This window comes from Phaethon aethereus (assembly GCF_964289735.1).
Source record: "Phaethon aethereus genome assembly, chromosome: 15".
Classification (NCBI taxonomy): domain Eukaryota; kingdom Metazoa; phylum Chordata; class Aves; order Phaethontiformes; family Phaethontidae; genus Phaethon; species Phaethon aethereus.
This window is the reverse complement of record NC_138591.1, coordinates 5,876,737-5,894,384: the sequence shown is the minus strand read 5'-3', so window position 1 is coordinate 5,894,384 and position 17,648 is coordinate 5,876,737. Positions and strand designations below refer to the sequence as shown.

Sequence of the window (17,648 nt, the reverse complement as noted above, 5' to 3'; positions counted from 1 at the left end):
TTGTTCCCCATTAGTCCTGGCTCCTCAGTCCTAATGCAACCGCTTTGTATGCCAGACCACTGCCTCCTTACAGACCTCGATCGTATCTGCTGATTGTCCAACCCAGGGGAACGGATGAAGTGCAGGAATTTCATTTGAGGTGGGGTCAGAGGAGAGAGAAAATAATCCACAAAACACAAACTGCACGAAACACGCTTTACATATTCACTGCACAGCTGCGTGACTGCAATTCCTTTCTGATGGCCTTTTCTTACAGTGACTGGAGCAGAGAGGGGGAATATGGACAGTGCGCTCTCCCACTCCTTAAGGAAAAAACGTTTTTTATTTACGTAGTAAAGAAGTGTGAGGAAAAAAAGCAGTACTGCGGTCAAGGGGATTTTCTGCCACAAAGCACCATCAGGTTTTATCCTTTTATGAAGGATGTGACTGATCTCCACAGCGTGCAGAGGCAGGGGGAAAAGCCAAGCTTGTGCTACTGAGAATGCCCCAACACAGGCAGCAGACAACAGCCCCCAGACAGTGTCTAAGCATGGCAAGGGGAAAGCTGCTGCAGATCCTGGAAAAATATCACAAGCCTAGTCAGAAGCAACCAGTGAAAATGGAGGGAGATAAAACGCCAAATGAGCTCGTCCATGAGCAAGTGGGGTTGTTAGTAGTCAAGGAGAACTGTCTGCAACAACTGGTAGAGATGGGAGACCACGAGGGTTTCACTGAAGTAATTCTATATTCAAAGTTTTGCTCCAAACTCAATCAGGCTACAAAATCAGTCATGAAAAGTGGTGCTAAATCTAGCTTCTTGCACCAGTTTAGTCTTGACAAAAGAAAGGAACTTACTAGGGGCCCACAAAGGAGGGCTGGTGGGGGAAATCTCTAAGCATTAGGGTAAAGATAACAAATGGGCTGGGGCTTTTGATGCATTAGACATTTATGAGAGTCTTTTTATAGAGGAGAACGTCAGTATTGGGTCTCCTGAATCCTTATATTTTCTCCTTGAGAAGACAACCATTTTCTGAAACACTTGAGAGAAGGTTTTTTTTTTAGGGAAGTCCATTTTTATTTGTCACAACAAAAAGAGTACACTTTACGAGTTCAGGTCTGGCTATCATTCAAAACAAGGCAGAAGGACTCCATGGTGAGAGTGGTATTTATCCTTCAATAATCAGTAGATGGAAAAAGAAAAACAAGAAAGCCCTTCCAGTAGCCATAGGAGGGTGTACACTGCAAGTACCGTGTAAAGTTTCATGAGAACTGAGTGTCTGTTTCAGTTGTGAACTCTATTAAAGTCACATGAAAGTGTTAAACTGAATGCTGAAAAACCGCACGTTTGATATGGAAGAGGCCCATTATGTCAACTTGCATAGTCCTTGCCAATGCAGCACACTGACTAATGTTAATCATTCTGTGTTCTAATTATCTTACCATTATAGCAATTTCCCTGATGATCATCCTTTTTTTTTTTTTTTTTTTTTCTTTTGCTGTTGTTCAGTGTTTTTCAGTGATGCAGGCTGTATGGCTTGGACCACCTCTTTGCCACCCGAGTGTTTCCAACGAATATACCAAAGGGTGTGTTATTATCTCTCTCCGTCATTCCCCTGGCTTACCAGGACATACTTAGTACTTTTAAACAAAAGGGTATGAAAGAGAAGGACGCTGATTTGCTTCTGTCCCCTCACATGCTATGCACTGAAACAGATAGGCTGCGGAAACCTCCCAGATGACCTCTCCTAGTACTTGCTCCCGCGACACAGAGCATAGCGGTGTTGACTATGATGGGACAGCAGGAAACAGCATCCCTGCTATTGCCCAGCTGCAGTGAGACCGCCTTAGTAATTGCAGTAGAGCAAGAACGGATTTAATTTATTTTCTGCTTTACTCCAGAGAGAGAGAGAGGCCAGATTTACCCAATGGCCACATTCCTACCCCCAGAGCATGAATTACTTGCATATTTCACAGTGAGTAGATAGAAGCAAAGACACAGACAAGTCCCCGGAACCAAGGAAGTGATCAGTCCTTTCTGCCTCATCAGCCTCATGTACATACAGTGACATTTTAATTAGCTTCCTCGATGTCTTACAGACATCCTGGGTCACACAGAGAAACCAACTTTAACTTCCTACCCTCACAAAATTCGGGAGCTTTAAAAAACAAAAAAAACCCAAAACCACCCCCCATCCCCCTGCCAACAAAAAAAGCAACCCAGTCCCCTCTTGCTTCCTACCCAAGCAATTCAATTACTTGCCAGACAGCACTAAGAATCCATTAGAGAAGAATATATTCTGCATTTGCTGTGGAAATCTCCTGGTGATCTTATCTGTGTCTCAGTTCAAGCTCAAAGCTCAATTCTTTTTTTCTGCCAGTACAGGGAGACTTCAAGCAGCACTGAAATCTTTTCAGATGGGGAGAGTCATCTCTTCATTTAGAATTTACAAGAATAAGAGAGATTTATGGATAAACTGAAACAATAAGAGGAATAGCTATGGGGCAACCTACTGGATGCTGAAGAGCTTTAACTGATCCAAGCAGCAAATTCAACATTATCTTGATCTGACTGCCCAAAGAAACAAATACTTCAGAAGCAGCCTTGCCTAGTAACAAGTTTTCAAGCTATCATAAAGTAAATCAGTAGAAGGGCATCATCTCTAACTTTCACACATACCTAAAGGACTCAGACCATCTTTTTGATCCCCTGGAAGCATGCAACATCAGTAAAGGGCATTAAGTTGAACAGAATAGCCGAAGAGCTGAGACAAGGGAGATGAGAGGATAGGCTCAGGAGGAATATGCTGGTGAATTGACTGAGAGGTCTGTTTTGCAGTATGTCCAGTATTTTTTCTTTAGAATGCTTGAGAGAATGGACTACACAAAAATCTCCAGGTGCAGATGCAGATCTACTTTCTAAGCAGTTAGTGTCAACAGCAGCATCATACTCAGAAGATATCAGAGACCCTGGAAAAGCAGAAAAGCCGAAAGACATTATACATTCAATCCCCAAATTACTCGGACCTAGAAGTTAGCGTATACATGCCACCACAGCACAGCCACTAGGCAGCACCAGGGAAACTCAAGTCAGATTCTGTTGCAACAATCTGGGTGATGCTTCCTATTTTACACTCATATATATCAAGTCACATCTACATATAAATACAACTGCACGCATCCTAATGATTGTGTGCAAACATACATATATATACAGTTAAATTTGCTGGTGTTGTTATTTGAATGTTCAGGCTGCTCCACCATGATAATACTAATCATAATAGCTTTCACATATCTAATCACGCTTTTTTCTTGCACACTGAACAGATCAACCTACGAGCAATCACTGACTCCTAGGGAAATAACCTTAAGGTCAGCAACTCTCGCTGTGATGGATCCAGAGGGAAAGCAGCTCCACAGCTGAGCTCCATTGCAGAGACTGCCCTGCCAACAGCTTTTCACATCCCCCTACTCATAAAAATGAGAAAATTTCTGTAATTGCTACTGATTGCAACTGTGGTCGTACTGCACGGACAGAAAGGATGTATCCACTGGAAGACAACCAAAAATACATGAGAGGATCTCTGTGGAGCTCATCTTTGCTGCACAGCCTTCATGTTACTGTTTTTCAAGTTTTTCATCTTACTAGAGCCAGAAGCACAATGAACCCCCTCTTCAAAAGCAGCGTCTTTGTTCTGAAAGGTCAAAATCTCAGCTGAACATCTTACGTTGTGTTCAACATGCACAATAGTTTTCAGGGACTTTTTATTTCATTTTAAATGTCCTGCCAAAAACTCAAAGAACAGGCACAGCTTCTGTATTATTGAAGATACGTGGGGTTTAAATGCTGATCAGTGGAAGCAGTGAGTGTTCCTGATGAGCTGAACCCCATGCTTGGGTAAACAGAGATGTGACAGATGACCTGGGAACTCTCCCATCTGTATTTAACACAACTGGGCTTTACAGACACCACCACTCCCTTGTACACACAGCACCACCTCATGTGACGCTACTGAGTTTTTTAAAAAAGATACAAAGAAGATGCTCTTTCCACAGTGTTTCACTTATCCTGCCATCCTGACTGTCTATGCTTGTTTAAGGAGAACAGCCCTTCTACTTAAATTAGGCATAGTTTTCCATTCTGCTGTTACCTGTCTCTCAAATTTAGGTAGGAAAACTGCCAAAAACAATTACTTTTTTTCTGACTCATCTGGATCTATGCCTCTCTAGAGTCTTATCAAACAATAGCAAATGGAAATTGAAGCAAATGTGGAAAGTTAGACTGGGAAGAGGCCTTATCATGATCTGACTGTGTTCGGGGTGTGCTGGCAGAGATGCTCTGATATTGGGGTGTTACTTCTCCCTGCTTACACCCCTGGGGCTCCCCAGGCACATCACAAGCGCCGATCCCTTGCAAGCCTGGAATGCAGATCAAATTGCTCAATGCCAAGCATTTGAGTGACAGAGGCACGTCAAGTTTCCCTTCTACTATTTGACAAAATTCTTTAGGGTAACCCCATTTTCTTTATGTAGATCTCTGCCTCCAGGCATCAAATAGGTGGTAGGTTGGCCTGATCAAAGAAAAAGGTTCTGGGATATGTAAGATAACGCATCAACATCTCACACACTTGAATCCCCCTGACAGAGGTCACATAAAAAAAACGTGTTTCTCTGAAGCATGCTGACACCTCCACCAGTGGCTCGGCTCAGCTCAGCGCATCTCCCCATTTTCTCACATCTTTTAACACCATTACGACTGCTGCCCACTCTTCACTGTGACATGAAACAGGCAGATTTTCCTCTTCTCATCACACACACACACACACAAAAAAAAGCTAAACTCTGACTTCATTTCTTTTCTATAATCTGGGTAATACATCCTGGGCTCCTGTCTCTTACAGATGGTGTCAAGTTTTCCACATACCAATAGAGGAAAAATCCCGCACCGTAACCAGTATCTTTTTATCAGAAGGATAAAACTGTTGAATAATATTACTAAAAACTTTGACTTTACAAAGACCAGTGGCAAAAAGCAAGACCAGAACAGAAGAAGTGGCAAAGACAAGGACAGTATGAAGCTGCGACCTACTACTTTGTTTTAATAAAAAATTCAAAAATAATTGGGTCATCAAACAAAGGCCTAAATGTTAACGACTAATGAAAAGCTAAAAGCCAAATGTCGAGAGAGCTGTTGCTTAGAGAAGTGGTATTCACAGAAATCTAAGAAAAAGCACAAGGCTTTGGTAAACAAGCCTTGCCAGGCGTTATTTTCCCTATATGGATCTAAACAACATTTTTGTTTTGTTTTTGTGACATCGCAGAAGAATTCAAAGCAGCAGAAGAATAACAGAAAAAGAAGAACGAACAACTGAAAACTAATGTGTACCATCAAACGACTACAGAGTAAAACCAGAAAACTATAAAGGGACAGTCACTCTTACCGTTTCCTGAAACTTTGCTTTTTCTTTGCTATGTGATAAATAAGATTAGAGGAGCTTAAAAGTGAAGTCTCTTTTTAAAATGGTTGTGTCTGCCTCCTCAACCTTGGCCTTCACCTGCAGGATGACTCTGGGGAATCAGTGAAACGCTCTTGTTGCACAGGAGCCTTCTGTAGTTGCTACTTACTACTACCTCATCAGTTAGCATTTTATGTTGTTGGTTGGGGCATTTTATAAACACAACTGTGTGTCTGACCATGTAACTGTAGCTGAAATTACTCATTTTCTTACATCCTTGCTCTTTTGACCATACAAGAACACTAAGAGAGTGGTGCCTCTGTCACTGTACTTTCCGTTCATGAAAGCAGTACACACAGAGACTACCCCTGGATTTAGTGGTTTGGTGACCCCCTGCATGTGGCCAAGTCTTGCATGACTTTGGAAACCTCGCTATTCATTCTGCAATACCTGTTCAGAAAATCAAGGTGTGTTTCAAGCCAGCTTTCTTGTACTGCAGCAGAACTTGAACAACTTCTTGGTGCTTGCCCCCTGCAGAATATACACACTCGAGGAGCAACCTCCTCCTCAGTGTAGCAGCATCCTCATCTGCATTTAAACACTGGAACAGGCTGCCCAGGGAGGTGGTGGAGTCACCATCACTGGAAGTGTTCAAAAAACGTGCGGACGTGGCACTTCAGGACATTGTTTAGTGGGCATGGTGGTGTTGGGTTGATGGTTGGACTTGATGATCTTAAAGGTCTTTTCCAACCTTAATGATTCTGCAATTTTGTGCTCACCACCAATTTTCCTACTCTAGCATGGATGTCACCTCTTCATATTTGTGCTTCATGTCTACTGGTACAGCGACCTTTTCCAGCAGGACATTTCCCCTGCCCCAGCTCTCTCCCTGCTTGCTCTGAGCTCTCCGTGCTGCTGCTCAGGTATTGATGCTTAGTGCACTGACCTTTCCCTGTTTCAGAACTGTTCAGGAAATCCAGCCCTCACCCTTCCTCCCCTTCTACTCATCTAATGAGCTGTGTGATGCCATACAACTGCTGGTATTTTCAGGGATGGTGGCAGAGGTACATTAATGAATTTATTATGCATTTTTGTGTTAAATGTATTATGCAAATGTTAATCAGTTTCTGCAGAACTTTGAGAAAGGTGCTGCATGAAATAAACAATACGGCGTTAGCTCTGGCAGTAAAATTTATAAAGCTTCAGGTGTTTAATATTCAATGTGCAAATTCCTTTTAAAAAAAATTTCCCTGCACAAATGTGAGTGTACACACTCCTGCTCCCTGATGTTAACAAACATCAGCAAGTCTGTACTGTGCGTGTCCTTGTCTTATTCAACATCCACTTTGCACATCACATTTATCAGGGCCACCGAGGCCAAGAAACAGCTTCTCCTTGAACTGCCTAATGACAAATCTACAACTTGATAACATGTTTATAATTCTCCTCTCTGCTCCCATGGAATGTTTCTAATTCCTGTTAATTCTAATAAATGTGAGGTGTTCAGAATTCACATGCACAAATATTTGCATAGCCTCAGCTAATTCAGTGTCATGCAGTCCTCAAGGCTAGGAGCATTGCAGGTGCTACACTCCTTCCATTTTACACTGGTTCTAGGACTTTCTTCAGTACCGAACCTACATGGCACAATACACGATATTTTCTCCTAGATAACACACATAATCCTTTTAACACAATTTATAGGCACGTCCTAGGGGAAGTTGTTTTCCCTCATATTCATCTGGGTAGCGCTTTAGCATATACCTTTAGCAGTTCATTGAGAACACCAGAGATACCTACACAGCGAAGCAGTTTGACCATAGTTTAACTTAACTAGCTCAAGCAATAATTGAAGTGAAGGTGTAACAGCAGAGGTTTTTGCTCATGCTAACCACCAGAGCACACGCTCGGTGACTCCACGGTGCTCCTCTAACCCTAGCATGTTACTGGCTGTGCCATACCATCTCCAGGGCTCTTGTCACCCACGGTACCAGGTTCACTTGGTCACTGCTGCAATCACAGCCTCTTGTTGTGCACATACTCTCAGATGTTCTATGCAAGCATCACATATCTCTGATTTGTCATAAGTGGATAGGCATGATGTCTAAGTTATATGCTTAGAGTGAGCAGTAGAGTTATTTTGTTCATGGGGAGACTCCTGGAACTGTAAAGGTAGCTGCAAATACCTGAACACACCTTTGCAAGGAGGCCAAGAATTAGGAATGCCAATCAGTGAGTGAAACGTCTGTGCTACACTTACTTGAGCTATTGCGTCAATAATTAATAGAAATGGTACAAATTTAATCAAGGCAACATGGATGTTTATCACATGTGTTTTTCATTGGTGTTTTGAGCAAAACTGTCGAGTGACCCCCACAGTTGTCTCTGCCAATATACACTTGAGCAGATACATGCTTAGGAAGCATCAGTGAAGACTTGCTGCAGCCTGTGAAATTTAGAAGATAATCTTTGCCTGTAAAAGATGAGCTTATTGCTGATAAAATCCTGGAATCTGTGAAAAGTATCACAAACCCCTCTGTTCCTCATCCACTCCCACACGCTCCCATGAAATTCAATGTTCTGGATGAGCTGGGCAGTACGATACGGTATAACCTTCTGCAGACCTGGACCTGCACTTTGCTTAGTTCATCTTCTTTTTGTCGGGCCTCCTGCTGTATGTTCTCAGCCATTCTATCTTGCAATTAAATCCCTCTGAAGCACAAAGATTTGTTCCTACGCCTTGCCAAAGCTATACCTGACTGAAGAGATGCCAAGTGGTTTGGCCAACTGCATTTAAAGAAGCTTTTTTTTTTTTTTTTTTTTAAATAAGGGGTGAACTTGACCACCTGAGGTTTTCAACGAGGACAAGGTGTGCTACAGAGGCTAACGTGGACCACAGCATGCACAAATGAAGGAAAAAGTACAGGAAGTTTGTCAAAAGGAAAGCACAGAGATAATCCAGGAAGAAGACTAGTGAGCATTTGAGAGGTCAATTAGGGAACCTTGAAAGGTTGACAATGTCCCTTTAAGTTTTATAATAGTGTAAATGATTCATTCATCATTCTTCACTGGTCACATAATGAACAGTTGGACTGTTAAATGACCTCAACTTTGCCTTGGGCTCTTAACTCCAAGCTAGTTATTGCCTGGCCAGCAAAGTCCTAACTATAAAATGAGTCATTAACGCTTAAAGAGGAGAAATGCTCTCTGTCCATCACAGAGGAATCTGCGCGTGGGGTACAGCTCCCAGATGTTTTATTAGTCCCTCAAAACACAGCACTAGGATAAGAGGCGAGAGTAGCCCAACCACGAAGATTACAGAGCTAAGGGGGAAAAGAAGCATGAGAGCATTCTGGATGCCCCAGCATCTTCATCATCCATGGACATTTGACTCCTGGAGAACTTAATACAGCAGATAGCAGCTACCCACCCTCCCCTGCACAGAGCCTCTTGCTTTGGTGGGACAAAGTCTCAAGTCCATGCTAGCTTAGGCAGGCCAATTAAAATGACCTAAAGTAGACAAATAGGACAAATCTTCAGACATCCACTCCATTTGTATCTAACTGTACCAACCATGTCAGCTAGTCTTACTAAAACAAAAATATAATATTTCTGCTTGCAGAACTTGTTTATTTCTTATCTTCAAATCATTACAGCTACAACACAACTACCACCAAAGTGGACAAGTGGTTTACACTGTAATTTGTGCAAAAATGAGAAATTTAAAGCCTCGAAAAAACTAAGACTTAATTTAACCAGATTAATATCTCAAAATGTAAAATGGCCGATAACAATAGCAAAGTTAGACATTTAGAAAGGAACTACTGCACATGCATTAATGAACACCTCAAAACATATTAATAAAGTCATGCCAGCATGAAAAAAACCCACAAATACTTTGTGGCGTATGTTTTGCTCAGGCATTTCCCTTGTGGACACCGTAATAGGGAATTCAGTCCTTTCTATTCTGACAGCAGAATTTAGCATAAATAGCAGCTTCTGGCTGGGGAAAGTTTTCTCATGACTGTCCCCATACTATGTAGCTAGTCAACTCTTTCGAAGCTCTTTGAGATAATGGACAGAAGTCAAATATTTCAATATTTATGATTAATAATGCATTTTTATGAGTGTTGCTGTCATATCACCAACTGGCAGAAAGGCTTAACACAGCTAGTTACTCACTGTGACCAGGGGCATTGCACTCAAAGTTGATCAGTTCAGAGTTTGTACCAAACCTTTCACATAGCCAAACTACCCTTGTAGGGTTTCACCTGCATCCTGAGATCCTCTTCCAGCCTTCTGTGACCCTGTTCAGGTTTCCTTGACTGCCAACATCCACAGGTGATTCCTTTTACTCAGAAATGAGCAAGAAAATAAACTCCTTACATTTAGCTTCATAAATACACATGCACATGCTCAGGGGGGTTAGGCTGCTAGCTTGGCTATGGGACTAGAGGCGATTTTCAGGCTCACACACATCTCACTGTTAAAAAATATCTCCCTGCCTTTTATCCATATAGATCCACTTATCTGAACTCTAACTGGAGTTTCATTTTTATCACCAACCAGCTGTGAACTAATTAGGAGGACTTCTAACTAGTCCTGCTCCCTCTCCAAGCATATGGATCCCATTAAGTCAAACTGCAGCTGATTTTAATCAATCTTCCTTGAAGCAGCCAAACTTGAAGACTCTCTTCTCCTTCAGCTCAAAGAGTAGAGGAGAGCAGGAAAAGCAAGAGAGTAGTATTTGCATAAGGAACACTTCACATCCGCTTGGTTGCCTGTAAACACAAGGCTCCTAGCAGTAAGAAATGCTAATTGAACACTCCTCACAAGTCTTTCCTCCCACTTTATCCAAAAAGCACTGATTTGATCAGTCTCTTTTGTTCCTGGCATCGAGTTGCACTTTTCCACCAGCAGCTCGGGAAGACGGTCCAGACAACTAAACATTTCAGATAACTAAACAAACCAAACCTTTCACTGACATCTCAGCAGGTCTGCCCACTGTAGGCCAAGTAGTAACAGCGCATTTGCTGTCCTGGAAGCCTTTTTTGCTTCATCGAAAAAAAAGGTAGAGGAGATAAAATTGGCCGGTTAAACCTGCTCTTTTCATATATTATTTGAATCCCTCTCCTGAGCCACAGTTCAAATGTTTTTCTTAATATAATGTCCCAGGTGATGGGGAGGCATCCTCAGCAGGGTGTCATTTCTCTACAGTTACAAAAACATAAGAAATGTTGGAATCTGAGGTTTTCGTTAGCAGTAAAGACCTGACCAGTGAGTAATATCTATGCTAAAGTCTTTATACCAGTGAAGGAAAATCAATGCAGCCTGCAGCTAGGTGTCAAGAGCCTAAAGGGAAGGGGTGTGTGGAGGTGGAAAGCACCTTCAGCCATAACTCAAGCTGTCCCCACACAAGCACAAATACAAAGAGATGTCAGATGTTATATACACTGCTGTGGATAGCTATCAGTATCTCAGCTTCTTGATTTGCTAATACTGAGCTCAGGGAGTGTGAAATCACATGCCTAACACAAAAGTACCTTTCCACGTGCTTGGTTGCCCTCTGGCCAGTCCATCAGGGTCCTGTAGTTCACGAAGTGGGCTATTGTTATCAGCAGCCAAAGCAGAAATGAACAAAATTCATGGGCCAATACTCGGATACAAAACGATGTGAGAGGAGTCAAACACTTTTGAAACTTTACTCCTTTCCACACATCAATACAGTCAAAGATTGATGCTTTTAATTACCAAATATTAGCTGTTATCTCCCTAGATTTCATTCACCACATGCAGCTTTGTGAACTCAACAGACTTCAGTCCAGTGTAAAGCAGTCAAAGCTTTGATTCTGCATCCTGCCTCTTCCAAATTCACAATTTTAATGCACCCCTTCTATGTATCTTTCATTTAGTAGATACAATTCCAGAACATCAGAGGTTTTGTTTTAAAAAAGAAGGAACGGTAGATAAAGATTTGTCAGAAATCACCCTCATCCTACCTTGTTTAATGTCACTCCCTACTTGCTCTTCCACCTTTATTTGATTTGATGCCATGCTTTTCCCGTGTTTGTAATTTCAATCATCTTTCTATCCAGTAAAATTTACTTGTGATTTCTGGATATAAAGTTTGTCTTGCCTTTTTTTCCCCTTTGTGATAAAGGGACATTATTTTAACCCGTCATTTCCCAGCAATTCTTTCAGGCATGGGAATAAATAACATGTCAAACTAGCAACATTTCAGTGACCTTCTCTGAGTGTATAATAATATTTTCAGCGTATTTGCTCAGCAGTGATAGAAGAGGTGAATTTCTAAGCTTATTCTTAACTTAGAGCGTTCCCACTGTAACAAACCTTCTTCCAATGCGTTTATATAAAAAAAAAAGTAATTGTAAGCCTGACCTGTGAAGATATTTGATTCTCAAGGTGAATAAAAAATGGGAAAGCTGATGTTTTCCCTTCTGAGGTGTTCCGAAATCTTGACCATTCAGGTGGGCACACACTGATAAATACTGACATTTTAGCATTCAGCTTACATGTTCCTATATTTATGCTTTCCTCTCTACTCCTCCTCTTTCGGAGAAGCTGCTTTTGGCACCCAGTCCTCTAAGACGCAAGTAAAGAGAGAAGCTAAGGAAGCGGCGAGCTACCTCCTGCTAAATAAAGAATTAAAGCCATGTCCTCAGCCTTGGCAAAGCAGATGTAAGAGCACAATTACCTTAACGCAGCTCACTAACTGGCCATTTGAGGGTTTGGCAGATTTCTCTTTCTTAGACCTGCTAAACTAGGTGACCACCTTCCTTCTCTTTTTCCACACCTACATGTTATCTCATTCTTCCCCTACAATTCTTACTCTGCTATATCTGCAGATCGTTCCTGTTCTCTCCATCATTGCCTCCACAAAGACCTGACCTGTACAATACTGCGTTCGAACAGTGAGCATCATTAATGAGATAAGTCATGGAGATCCTGTGATGAGCTTTCAAAGCCTTTTTGGTGCATTTTATAACTGTTATTATATAGTAGCTTTACCACAGTATGAGGGTCCCACCTTGTTCCTATCACCACATTACTCTTCTATACTGTGAAAGCTCAGCTATCCAAACAGTAGCTGCTGCTGATCTCCTCTACTGAGGAGCAGAAGGCAGACAATTAGCAAGACTACACTGAAGACTTTGGACCTTTCCTCCTCAAATGTGCAATTTAAAAAGCTTGGTGTTTTAGCATCTCAAGAGCAGTGTGAGCAAACAAAGCAGAGCATCTCGAGACATCACAAAGAAAATACGGAATTCCTCTGGTCAGGCCTTCTTAGAAAGCCAGCAGCCATTGTAAGACGTTAGCAGATTAAATGTGACCTGAGTGAGTTGTAATCTGCTCTGAAACCAATGCTGCTGTTGTGTTTGTTGGAGACCTAAGCATCCAAACACCAGCCCAAAGCTTTCATCTCCTTCTGATGACTGAAACCCAATTAAAGGAGAGCCGGGTGACAGGTTTCGCACTAAACATGGCTCAGCAGAGATGCTCAGCAGCTCTTAGCTCCCTGCTTTATCAAAGCTGTCACTTCTCCTGTCTCTAGGAATTGGTAATAAAAAAAAAAAAAGATTTGATTTGCCTCTAATAGGTGTCAAGATAAAATCAATGGTCTGTCTGAAATCTGGGTAATTTCAAACCTGCAGGTTTTCTACCATAAAGCAATTTACGCACAAATGAAAAAGAAAAAAAAAAAAAAAGAAAAAAAAAAGAGGGAAAGAAAGAAAAATTAAGAGAATGAAATGCTACAATGCAGAATTGTTCAGCATATCAGAGAGAACAGAAAGGAGAGATAACACTGTTCATAGCAAGATGAGCTTTGATTAAACAAACAAGCTCAGGTTCTGGTTTGCTCCAGCACCTTTCAAACAGGAAACGTGAAGCAACTACCGTGCCCCTCCTCTGCACAGGAAAGCTGTTCCCAGAATGGGAACTGGCTGAATAGACAGTCCACTCAACTGCTGCAGGTGCCCCTGCCCTCCTTCTCCTTCAAGGAGGGCGAGACCTCACTATCCAGAGTGAAAAGCTGAAGACCTTCTGCCATATAGGACAGCACTACCTCAGGAAAAGGTAAAATACTCACAGTAGCACAGCAAAAGAAACACACCCTTTCGTCATTCTGACTCCACACCTTCTGCCTTTCTGTGTCTGTGATGTCATCTTCTCAGGAGCACTGATGCTTCCTGGCTTGGAAAACTACTACCTAATGAGGCCACAACCTGATGGTCTCCCTCTCCATCGCCGACAGCAGCAGTGGAGACTTCAGTACAAATGGAGCTCAAATTTTCATATCGGCTCCGTGCTGCAAGGCCTGTCTACACTCGGGTTTTGGTATGAGTGAATTCGGAGACAGGCAACTTATGGTAGTTGAGTTATTTAAAATAGAACAGGTTTTAAGGCTCCAAGAAGAAAAAGAAGAGGTTCTAGGCAAAGCAAAAAACCAACTACATTTGTGTGATTGCACCTGACATCAAAACACTCCAATAATAGGGTCAGAGATACAGGTGTGTTGGTGCAGTTTGCACAGGCTTCCGAAAAAAGCCTTGCCCAGATTGAGGGAAGTGAAGCTGTGTGCTGTGAGCATTCTGGCACATCTGTTAGAAAAGGTCTGGCAAATGGACCATGTCAGGCTCTCCAGCTGCTCTGGACCTCCACAGTTCCTACCTGCAGGGTTAGCTTCTCCAGTTTAATTTCCAGAGATCGGTTCTCCTCTTCCAGCTTGCTACGTTCAGCTTCCAGTTCTTCAATTTTCAGCCTGGAGAAGAAGGGAAAGTTAATAGACACTGTGTCCCTGCACAGTCCCACCACAAATAATCAAGTAAAACATGAAGTCACAAGCAGTATCAGATTGTTCCTGTATTCAGTACCACAAAGCTACACTACTGAGGCAGTTAAAACATACGAGTGAAAAGTAAAGTTTGTATGATGAAAATATAATTTGTAAAAGTATATTTAAAATATACAACTTGAATATAAAGCAAATCCAACTTAGATACTTCCTGAACCACAGACTGAGTCTAGACCATCATGTTTAATAACCACCAACAGCTAAAATCTCCATGAGTACATCAAATCTCTTTTTGAACTGATTTATACTTTTGGCCTTCACAACACTCCTTGGCAGTAAGTTCCACAATTTAATTATGTGCTGTATGAAAAATTAGTTCATTTTATTTTATACTTCACATGTGATTATTCCACTGAGTGCCTGTTAGTTCTGCTATGAAAAGTTGTGAATAATTGTACCATACTCCCCCCTCCATACTGCTTTACAGGCCTCCTATTATTTCCTGAAGAACCTCAATTCAACCTTTCCTCACACCAAGGATTCTCCATATTTCTGTTCATCTTTATTACCTTTCCTTTGTTCTTCAACTTTTATATAGACTTTTTGCTATAAGAAAAGCTAGAACTACAAACAGCACTCAGATGTATGCAGTGGTATAGTGAGGCTGTTTTGTTTTCAACTTTTCTAGTAATTCCTAGTATTCTATTTGTCTTTTTAACTGCGGAGCACTTACCTGATATTTTTAGAAAACTGTTCACAATAACGTAAGATCTCTTTCTGGAGTGATAACAGCTCATTTAGAGCCCACTATTGTGAGAGTAAAAGCAAAGGCATTTTTTCTTATGTGCATAGGTTTTGCAATTGTTGACGTGCAACTTCATTTCCCATCTCAAGCAGCATCTTCTGAAACTCTGAACAGCCTGACAGGCTGAATAATTTTATGTTATCTCAAATTCTGTCACCTCACTACTCACAAACTCCTCTTTGTGCTGGACAACAAGTTCCCAGTAAAAACTATTCTAGGACCTAGTAGAAAACCCTTGGCATTGTGAAAACAACATTTATTCTTTGATTCTCCATCTTTTAACTTTGTTAAAGTCAGTCTTTACAAAGTAGAACGACATTATATTATGTCTGGCTCAGGAAATCCTGGAGACAAGGCGCTAGAAGCTAGGAGAACCTTCTGGCAAAGTACCCCAGTAGCTTTGCCCTATTCGCGTGGTCATCCACTGACGGCCATCCCCGCAGACAGTACACCGGGACCACCAGCCCTCTGTGATTTCTATATTCTTATTAAGCCAACAAAGAACCTTCTTTCTTATTCCATCAGGGTAAAGTTTCTTAGTGACCTTTGGTTGAAAGCTTTTTGAAAGGTCAAATGTACTAAATCAACCGTATCAGCCCTAGCCAAATGATTGTTAAATCCTTCAGAGAACTCTATCAAACTTGTTAGGCAGGTGATATTATAAAACGTTCGCTACAACATTTTTGCTTGCACTTAAGTACAGAGTACAAAAACGTAATGCTGCTTCAAAAAACCTCACCTTTCGCATGTTAACTTCCTGGGATTAACTGTGCAACTAATGCATATTAACACTGGTATTTGCATTCAATTTTCTCAGGATCCTTTTCCAGAATATTTTTTAAAAATTATCTTGCCTGATAATACTCACTTTTACATGACCTAAATTAATCTGAAAATCCTTGCACCATGACAAGAAACAATGCACCCATCTGCCGATATCCCAAAGTTATGCAACAGAAACTTCAGGTACAACTAAGAAGTTGTCCCTCCTATTCACTGGGCAAAAGTTACAAACTTTTCCGTAGAAGCTGGTAGACCTACAACCTGTTCAGCACAGAAATGCCTCCTTTATAAATATGCAGCTTGAATTGCTTAAATTATTTGTAAGCCCGACCCCTGCTGGTAATTTTCAGATATTATAAAATATCATCTTTTTTCACTCCTGGAAGCTTCTAAAATGCCGAGGAGTGGCTTTTAGCATTGTCTAGGCCATTAAAAGAGATCATCAATAATTTCCAGAAAAGAGACAAAGCGAGCAGGGATGGAGGATGCTGAAGAAGCAGGAGACTGAAAAGGTCGGGAAAAATGGAAATTCAAAATGGAATTAAGGCTTTTAATGGCATGTTTCTAAATGGATTGCAGAACAGGCCACAAGAAGAGCAACGTTTTTCTCCGAGGAAAAACAGCGCTGCAGCTACTGAAAGGTCAGAGCCAGACACAGGACTCTCATCAGTACTTTCTCCATACTTGACATGCTGAATTTTAATTTAAAACAAGTTTCTCCCCATCCAGCCTCCCAAATAACCTGTGATGTTGCCATTATCTGCCTGCAGAACTTCTCTCCATGTGGAGGTTTAAGCTCAGGCCTCTTAGATGCCCTCTAAAAATCATTCACAGAAATCACCAGAAAAAACAAAGATCTGAGACAAAGCGAGCTGTAACAAGGGTAGGTTTAAGTCATATTTTTACACTCCTTCACCTGCAATTTTAAGATTTAATAATTTGTTCATGCCCTTCGTGCGTCACCACGGAAAGAGCAGTGTTTCAAAGCCGGGGGCGCTCGCAGTCAAGCAGCGGACATACCCTGACTGGGTATTTTGCGACCGGCAGCACGCACAAGAGTGCCTGCGAGTGTGGCTGAAGTTCACAGCCTCTGCCCCAAAAGCTTGCCCCAGGACTCATCCCTCAGATGCCTGCTCCTTCCCAATACCTCAGCTACCAGCTACCTACCCCAGGACACCATCATTGGGGTGTCCTCCTTTCCAGACACAGCGTGGGGCTTTTCCCGGTGTGCGCCAAGGAAAGGCCAGCCCACCGAGGCTGCTCCCCTCCACGCTGCCGTGGCTCTGCTCTCCTTCAGAGACAAAACTTGCTGTTCCTCTGCACCGAGGTCTGGGAACATTGTTGTAACTTCTTTGTACCAGAAAGGTTTTTAGGACTGACTAGTGCTTTCACTACTTATCCCTCTTCTAACCTATTTTTAACACTGTTAAGTGTCCTAGATCTCCAGTGGGAAAGCATTAAGAACCATGAGCAGACAGTTTGTGCTATTCTAGCTTTGCTTTCCAGCCCAGGGGAACTCTTCCCAATGGCAAAGAGAGAGAAGCAAGGGAAATCCTATCTATATATATACACAGAAAAGCATTTGCAGCTGGTGGTTAAGATACGGCAGTCAAATATTGAAAAATATTTACTTGCTTGGCACTTGAATTTTTTCATTTATGTAAATTCAGGTACAAGGCCAACTGTGTACTGCTTCTGGATGCACCAGCATCCACAAAGCAGCCTTAGTCTGCATGCACCTTGTGCTCTCTCTGTCCAGGGACATCTGCACAAGATATGTGATGCTATTTTATCACCAATTTGCATGCCTCAA

The 17,648-nt window shown here is 41.8% G+C and overlaps 1 protein-coding gene across 1 annotated transcript in view; it reads right to left on the bottom strand.

Moving 5' to 3' along the window:
- MAD1L1 (mitotic arrest deficient 1 like 1) overlaps window positions 1-17,648 on the bottom strand; it is a gene marked incomplete at its 5' end in the record, with an annotated part of 375,295 nt that overhangs the window by 146,108 nt on the left and 211,539 nt on the right. Inside the window, one exon of the mRNA XM_082006803.1 lies at window positions 14,124-14,214. Coding sequence (XP_081862929.1) covers window positions 14,124-14,214 — 91 coding nt within the window. The remainder of the gene's footprint in view (window positions 1-14,123; window positions 14,215-17,648) is intronic.